The sequence below is a fragment of the Scophthalmus maximus genome, chromosome 1 (assembly GCF_022379125.1).
Source record: "Scophthalmus maximus strain ysfricsl-2021 chromosome 1, ASM2237912v1, whole genome shotgun sequence".
Lineage (NCBI taxonomy): Eukaryota > Metazoa > Chordata > Actinopteri > Pleuronectiformes > Scophthalmidae > Scophthalmus > Scophthalmus maximus.
Genome location: NC_061515.1, coordinates 2,923,873 through 2,932,500, shown reverse-complemented (window position 1 = coordinate 2,932,500; position 8,628 = coordinate 2,923,873). Strand labels below are relative to the sequence as shown.

The window sequence follows — 8,628 nt, the reverse complement described above, 5'->3', positions numbered from 1 at the left end:
GCCAGGCACTGGCAGATAGGGAGAGCTGCCTCCACGCCATACACACATTTCTAATGAGTCACGTCGCAGGCTGATATCATATTTTGGCTAGAACTTTATCACCAAAACGAGGAGGTCATTTTCTCCTGGAGTTGGCTCATCTTGGAACTGTCTTTGAGTTGTTTTTTTTCTCTCTCTGATGTGATTCAACTGAGATTCTTTTTTTTTTTTTTTAAAGCTCACAAAAAGGATTATTTCCTCTCCTCCCCCCCGTCCGCAACAGCCCCGTATCAGTGGCACGTATGCTTGCAATGATTATCATTCTGTCATAAAATATTTCAGTTTTATCTGAGTATTATTTTATTTGCCACAGCATCCCTCGGAACAGAGACTCTGGGGAAGGGGAAGGAAAGAGAGGGAGGGAGAGAGAAAAAAAAAGGCGAGCTCATCTGCATGAACAGCAGTGGATGACAGGCAGGAATCTCTGCTCCACCATCTCATTTTAGTAGACATGTGCAACAGTTTCCAGGGGGGAAAAATTAAAGTAATTGTTTGATAACATTTTCAAAAAGGTATTCCACAATAACAATTTCATGGTGCATTGCAGAGTATAATTATAAATCAGCCTTTTTTTTCTTGGACAGCCAAGGAACACTGGGGGTCAAGTAAAGTATCCTAGTCAAATTCTCCTCTCATTAGTGCAATCGCTTCTCTCTGCTAATTATTTCCTCCCTCACTCTCTCTCTCTCTCTCTCTCTCTCTCTCTCTCTGGATTATCCTGGGCAACATGGAGAATTAGGCAGAATGGTTATTTAATATATATATATATATATATATATATATATATATATATGTATGTATGTAAATATATATATACATATATATATATATGTATATTTTTTCTTGCTATTTAAATGCGTTGGTCTTGCAAACATGTTTTGTATTAATTACAGCCTGATGTGACAAAATGTTAAACATTCTTTTGATGTAATATAATCATGCATACTACAAAAAAATGCATTTACATGCATGCTCTGCTTTTTTCCCTCGCAATTGGGCAGTTGACATGTTTTTCTTTTCTTTCTTTCTCAGTTTTAGTTTTGTATGCAATTAAAAAGCAAAATGCATTTGCCAGCCCACGGTGAGGGGGTGGGTGGGTGGGAGGGGGGTGTGTTTGTGTGAGTGTGGAATAATTGAGAAAAATTCAAACATAGGGTAATCATCAAAATGTGCTGTAAGGAATGGATGTGTGACACTTAAATGATTTGCTCTCCAAGTAATTCTCATGTAAATCCAAAACAGAAAATACCAGTGAAATGACAGCGAACTCGTGATTAACGGCGGACAACGGCGGGTGGCCCCTCTGAAACAAACCCGGAAAAACGATAGCAAAGAGTGTGACAAAACTAAAACAGAGTCATCCCTCTTCCTCTCATCTCTCTTTGGCTGTCTCCTTTTGCTGGAGTGGGGATAAGCTGTAAGGAAATGCGAGAGAGGGAATGTATTCATCTGCGGCCCTGCCTCCTGGAGGAGGAGGGTCTCTGAGCCCTTTTGCTCAGTCTTCATTATGGCTCCGTGCCTGCTGCAGCTCGGAGGAGGGCAGCTGGATCACCTTAAGGATTCTCCTTAAATCTTATCTCGGGCTTTGTTTAAACAGAGGAGGGGAGACATTCCACTAAGCCCAGCTCTGAAGATCTATCACGCTGCATTCACATAATCAGCCAGCCTCTGTTTTTTTCCGAGCAGCAGAAAAACAAGGAAATCTGGATCCCCAATAGCATGTTGTGTACAGTGTGTCTGTATTATTACTGTAGTGAAGGTGTCACAACATGTGCACCAGCACAGACATTTTTAACATATCGGGGACTCTGAATTTTAAGTTTTAACTAAGGACATGTTATTAACGTGACATTAGGGTATTTGACGGCACAATGCGTGCAGCCCCTTTCCTTATGGCTAGCTGTGGACATTGCTGCGTGCAGTGTCGACGACAGCCCGTGTTTTGGAGGGCCCAGCCTCGGGCACACAGCCTGAAGTAAGCCTGGATGGCGGTGTGGCCTCCAATCCTTCTACCCGGCCTGAGAGGCACAGTCCAAGGCTGTAAACAACGTGATCTACTGTCTTATGCCATCAACTGTTTGTCCAGCCGGTGAACTCTGAAATCTCTTTGTCTCTGTTCGTCTCATTACAACCGTCGAGCCTCTGTAAATTTTCTCTGCACACTTTTCCCCCTCCCAATCACTTTCTGTCTCTTTGATTAAAGCCGTCTTATTTTGAATGCGTAATGACTACACGGCTGCTTTGAATTGTTGAGATCAAATAAAAGGTATTGATTCCAGATCAATGAAACTGCACCGTGTAGTTACATCACATGTTCTGGTCTTGCTTTTAATCTTGTCGGACTGATTTATAGTGACTAACTTTTAATTTTTAATGGTTATGCCAAAGGAACATGATCAACCTCTCAAATCGTATTTGTAGGTTTACTTCAACGGAAATATATCCAGTGTTTGCTGACACTGAAAATAGATGCACATGCAGATTCACACAAGAGGCATGTCCGTTTCACACATCATGACGACTGGCTTTACATAAGATGGACAAGTTCTGTGATTCTTTAAACTTCCTTCGTGTGTGTTTGTGTGTCTGTTTGTGAGGTGATAAGGACATGTGCATGTGTGGATGCGGGTATATAAGTGTAGGGATGGAAAGCATGTGCATACGTGTGTAGGGTATTGTTACGTATAGAAAAGTGTGTCAAGTATCCAGGTGTGCATTCACTGGCGTTATGAAAAGAATATGTGCTACAAGTGTTGGATCTATGTTGGCTAAAAATTTAATTCAAAGACATCTTTTATAATATATAATTTGTAATTTATCATCAGCACCAAAAAATGTAAATAATAAAAACTATGGCTTGTTATGTCTGAGCTCTTTAAAAGCTACTTTGCCACTTCCAATGTGAAGCATTTCATGCGTCTTATTCAACAGACATCCTATGTTGAATCATTTGAGCACTGTATTATAATGACCCAGAAGTGCTCCATGTAAGCCCACATAAAGTTTTATGGTACAAGCATAATGACCCAATTCCCAATTTGATATGAAAATTCTTTTACACTCTGCGTCTATTATCATCCGGGACAGCCAGTTAAACAAATGTTTGTATTTGGTAAAGTGCTTATGTTATCACATGTTCTGACATGACAATTCATACATCGGTTTTATGTATTTTATATTGAATTGTAATTGATCTATGCTAAATGTATGTTCACATTTGGTATTATTCTTTTTTGAAGCAAGCCTTTGACCTCATGGGAGAATGTGTTTTTATCAATAGAACATCAAGTAGCTAATGGATCGGTCTCAGATATAATTTTCATTTAGGGCTCACCCGCCTTGATTTTGTGATTTAAAACACAACTGCTTCAAAACCCTCATTCAACATGTTCCCTGCCTCCTGGACCTGCAAGTCCACTGGTTCAATTCACATGAAAGTTGGATTTAATTAAATGGAACACAAGAAAACCGATGGCATTCCGACTTATTGCACAAATGTGCCCACACCTTCGACAAGTCTCTGTGCTTTTACAAGTCCAGCAAATATTTATCACTGACCCCCTGCAGGATCAAGTTCAACGTCTTCAGTTGAGAGCAGCTCTAAAAAACTGACATTTGGAAGTGATTTCGTCACTGATTTCACAAAGAAAAAGAAAAAAGGCAGACAGCAGATGTCGTCTTAACATCCATGCTGGTGCTATGTTTACATGGGTTTTTTAACATTTCTGCAGCCTGCGGTGTCATTATCTCTCAAAATGCTTGTTGAGGAGCATTACTGCAGCGCGGTGCTGCAGCCACAGTCGGTCTCTGCCTGGTACATGTGGGGTCGGCACATTAGAGGCCAAGTTACCAGCTGCTCTCCGAGGGGGGGCCACTGTCCGATGCCGACTTTTACAACTGGTGAGCTGCCATCAAACCAAAGTGCTGCTAATCGCAAACTCATGAGCAGCTAAAGGCCTCGCAAATGAGCGCAGAGATGGTGTTATGGTGTTTGCGAAGCGCCGCGGTTGCGTGCCCGTCCAAATCAAGGGGAGTCCCGGGCCAGCCTTTGTCTGAGGATCTTGGTTTTGGCCAGCGGTCCTGGCCCCAGTAGGGAGCGGGATCGGGGAGGATTTGAATAGAGCTTCGGCAGCTTTTAGAAAATAAGCTCGTTGGGGAGACATCGCGACACTACAGCGGTGGATCACAGTGAATGGATGGGAAGTTTAGAGGGAGCCACAGATACAAAATACAGAATCTATGTTGTAGTTTTATCAGCATGCACGCCACATTAGTTATGTGGCATGCATGACATCTTGATAAGGTCAGCACCATATATAATACCACCTAGTTTTGACTTCACTCTGTAGCCTGGGTCACACTGACCTCAGGCTTGATTTCTGTCTATTCTTTTTTCCTCACACAGTGATGGAGTATTCAGATCCTAGGTAAAAGTACAGCAGCAATAGTACTCTGTAAACATTCCCTGTTAAGTGAGTGAAGTGAAGGTATGGATGCAATATCCCATGTAAGTTTTATATTACTTCTATATTTCATTACTGACCACAATTAACATGCGCATTAAAGAAATTTAAGTGGATTATGATTTATGATTATTTATGATTCAAAAAACGTATTGACTGACTTCACAGGCATGTCGTCCTGCTGTTTTGTAAAACGATACATTTATTGACTTCGAATTACCCCCAAAAAATGGCAGTTCTGTCACTCTTTAAGGCATAGTTCAGTGATTTTGAAGTGGGGTTATATGAATTACTTATGCGTAGTAAGTATGTTACCTTGTGGAGATGATGATCAGCGATGTCATTTAACAGAGTCTGGAGGAGAAATGAAAGTAGCGTAAGTCACAGTCACACTTTTTTCTTAGTTAAGCATTTAGAAGTGTGGCGAAAAATATGTTTTTCAGTTGTCCCCTCTGCAACATTGCGTCTCAGACTTACGCTACTTTCATTTCTCCTCCAGACTCCGTTAAATGGCATCGCTGATCACCATCTCCATAAGGTAACCTACTAACTATGCATAAGTAACTCATACAAGCCCACTTCAAAATCACTGAACTGTCCCTTTAACAATGGATTCGAATTGCGCGATAAGAACTTCCGGGAACCATCCGAAGTCTGCGTTTTGGACTTCCGTTGTCGCGACTCTCGTCAGACGGCTCTGATAAACACCCGAGCGGAAGTGTCGCGACAGCGTGTCGTCAGGGCTCCCGTCGAACGGAAGTGGCCTTGGATGTGAACATGCTAACATTTGACACTATTAGCTCCTAAGTTCAGCTGGTGCCCAGCGAAACACGGAGGCGACAGCTCGAACATGGAGACGTTCCTCGAACAGACTATCAACGTAAACGACCGCAAAAAAAACAAAACAAACCGAGACTATACATGCGGGATGTAACTGCGACACCCGGTCCTGTCGGCGCTGCCCTACCTGCGAACGCCCGGTGTGTCGAGCCACTCTTCCCGGGCACCGCTGGGCGCGGCCTCGGTGGCCTCGTTTCACCTTCTCCACCAGCAGCCCGCCTCTCTCCTCCGGGGGTGGGCCACGCAGTCTCTTGGCCCGCTTCCACAGCCCGAACATCGGATGGAACCTTGGCCGGGGCGCCCCCCCCCTTCGACAGCCCGGTCCTCCACGGTCTCCAAACGGGCGCAACTCCAAGCACAACACGGCATCCAGACATTGGTAAGCAATGCTCTTTAAATTAAAAAAAACCCCAAAATGGTTGTTAGCAGTTCGTTGACATCACTCGGGCGACACTATTGGTGCAATATGCGCGATGCAAATCAGGCAAAAGTCGCGGGGCGTCCATCGCAAATATTCGCGACGCGATAGCCAATGAGCGTTGAGATCCTCGCTGCGTCACCTGTCGTCAGACGGAGGATCACGACTGTCGCTGTGTGTGCGCGCAGAACGACCGGGTGGATATTTGTCTCGTGACGGGGTCAAGAAGGAGAGGGGGCTCGGCAGGAAGTGAACGAGGAAGTGAACGAGGAAGTTGGACATTAGCTTTAGCCCCAGTTAGCACAGCCACTTAGTGTAGCTTCCGCAGCGGCACTCCCGTCTGCCTTTTTTTTTTTTTTTTTTTTTGCCTTCAACAGCTTATGTTTACGTGTTTCTGTCTGTCTGTCTGTCTTTGTCTGCGTCTGCGTCTTTGGTTTGTCGGACAAATGTTTGCTTGCGAACAATCTCGTTAGCGCGTCTGCTTCCGTAGCCGAGGTTGTGGGTTCGAGGCTCGGCCAGAGCGGTGAAATCACAAAGAGGCAGATAAGCTTGCTCCGAAATCGCGCACTGTCCCTTTAAATGCTGTTGTAAGAGCCATTTGTTAGTATTCTTTGTTTTTTTTGTGTTATGCTCTGTGTGTATGGGGGGGGGGGATATTGAGCATCATTAAGTGGGAAGGCATAACACCAGGAAGGGTTGACAGTGGTGTTTGTTGCATGCCCGGAGACCTACAGTTTTTTTGGCCGTGTCACTTTGTGTCACTATGTTTGAATGCTGCAGGACATTGCTTAAAGAACAATCACGTTTGTATGGACCTGGATCTATCATATTGGTGTATACTTAAATCAACTGAACGCAATACGTAGTAAACGTTGTTCTCGTCACAGCCAAATGGATTGTGAAGACACGCGTCGTTAAAAGTTTCTAGTAGTGACTAGATGGAAAGCCACTATTGCTGTTTTGTTATTCTGTATATCAAGTCCCATTATCTGTCGATGAAGCGACTGCATCTGTCTAGAGAAGTTTGACGCATCTGTCTAGAGAAGTTTGACGCATCTGTCTAGAGAAGTTTGACGCAGTAAGAAAGTCAAGCCAGGAGTGTAATACGAGCCTTATCTGGAAATACACAAGTGAAGTGCAAAGGTAATTCAATATCGTTCTACAGTACAGCTCTTGAATAATGTACTGGATTTACATCAGCACTAGGAATAACTGAACAGTCAGTCTGAACTTCATTTGTCCACTTTTGATTTGCTTCTCATCATGGTTGGATCCAGTTGTATGACCACAGACAAACAGTTTATAAATCTTTTACTTGCAACCTACTGTACTTTTCCTGTGAGTGCTATGCTTTGGTAATGCAAGGCCACCCTCCTCCATGACAGAGCCATCAACACTCTCTGTAACCCTTTAGCTCGGATGTTGCACACACGCGCACACAGAAAATTGACTGTTTGGAGCGGGGGAAATAGCATATGATGGAAGACGGGGAAGGCGCTGGGTGGAGTCTGGCTGATTAAGTGATTGTGACCATTCTGTGGCTGAAATGCTTTCTTCAATCCCGCCGATAACATCATCCTTGGAGCTTTATCTTTGTTCTTGAACTTATTTTAAACATTCCCCTCTGCTCTCTCTTCATTACATACTGTCCTCTGCTTTTGGCATCTAGTTTCATCACTGGCGACTTATCTCATACATCCTTCCTTTCTGTCACTCTGTTTATTGTGTGGCAGGGATTTTGAGATTAGCCGTTCCCACGTAGCCCTTAACACTACTGTGTAATGAAGACTCGATGCACCAAAACCAGTTCTGGCCCGTGCTGCTGCACAAGAAAGGAACTAAATATTTATTTATAGTTGGAGTGAATTAATTAGGCTATCTAAGGAAAGATAGCAGGGAAAAAGGACGTGTGCTTAATTTGAAATGGCGTATCTGCAATGCATTTATTTTTCTTTCTATAATCCCACAGTAAATACGGCGTGTGTTCCTTACGATATTACCATTTGCAGCAGATTATACACATTTACAATAGGTTGCAAAAGTATGAAAGGTTGTCTGATGTTTTTTTTGATTGAAGAAGAAATGTGTGCATTGAATGAACCGATATGGAGTCGTCATATTAGAACAAGGGTTGGGATTTAAGGCACACGGCTGAAAGGCAGCTCCCCCTCATCATGCTCATATCTGCGGTACACATAAATCATACAGTTGTGTTGAAAGATCAGGATTGCTCCTGAATGGCCCCTTTATGACACCGTGAATGCCTTATTAGAGGGACATTCAAAAAGCATCATGGAATTTGAAGTATGAATGCGAGAAGAAGTTGAATGTGTTGATCTCAGATTATATTTTCACTTCGGTTTGATGAAACCGAGGCAGCCATGCAGCCGTTGCACCACTGCTGTAAAGCAAAACCTACTAATATACTAAATGTATTTTATAGCTGCAATGTTCCGTATAATAATCTCTACTATCTAAACTTTTTAGCATTATCTCTACCAAAAATATGTGGTTGATGAAATATGTTCATCCCCGTCTATAGGAAATTTTGGCTTATCGTTATTGTAATATAAATGTCAATGTCATAAGACAGTCCATGCGAAGCTAAATGTTCGTATATGCGTGTTCGCGGGCAACATTTTTTTAATTACTTTTTCTTCAGGTCTTGCAACATCTGCTCATGGCAACCACAGTGTTATCAGACAATTTATGGTTTTGTCCAGGCACACACAACTTTTGGTTAAAGTTGGGGACAGATGGTGATCTTGGTCAAACATTTTTTTTGTGACTTGAGAAGACACGATGTGTTTACTTTATTAACATTTGACTGAATCCTGAGACTTTCATTGACCTTTACCAGAGAGTTTT

General features: G+C 42.8%; 2 protein-coding genes across 3 annotated transcripts in view; one reads left to right on the top strand and one right to left on the bottom strand.

The window, feature by feature from the left end:
• dpys (dihydropyrimidinase) overlaps window positions 1-5,605 on the bottom strand; it is a 39,067-nt gene extending 33,462 nt beyond the window's left edge. Inside the window, exon 1 of the mRNA XM_035606203.2 lies at window positions 5,470-5,605. The gene's annotated coding sequence lies outside the window, so the exon portion shown is untranslated. The remainder of the gene's footprint in view (window positions 1-5,469) is intronic.
• The window catches only part of zfpm2a (zinc finger protein, FOG family member 2a), a 146,356-nt gene continuing 142,903 nt past the window's right edge, over window positions 5,176-8,628 (top strand). Inside the window, exon 1 of one of the 2 annotated variants that reach the window (XM_035605372.2) lies at window positions 5,176-5,721. In XM_035605372.2, coding sequence (XP_035461265.2) covers window positions 5,424-5,721 — 298 coding nt within the window. In that variant the 5' untranslated portion in view covers window positions 5,176-5,423. The remainder of the gene's footprint in view (window positions 5,722-8,628) is intronic. The other variant, XM_035605287.2, reaches the window with a different exon arrangement.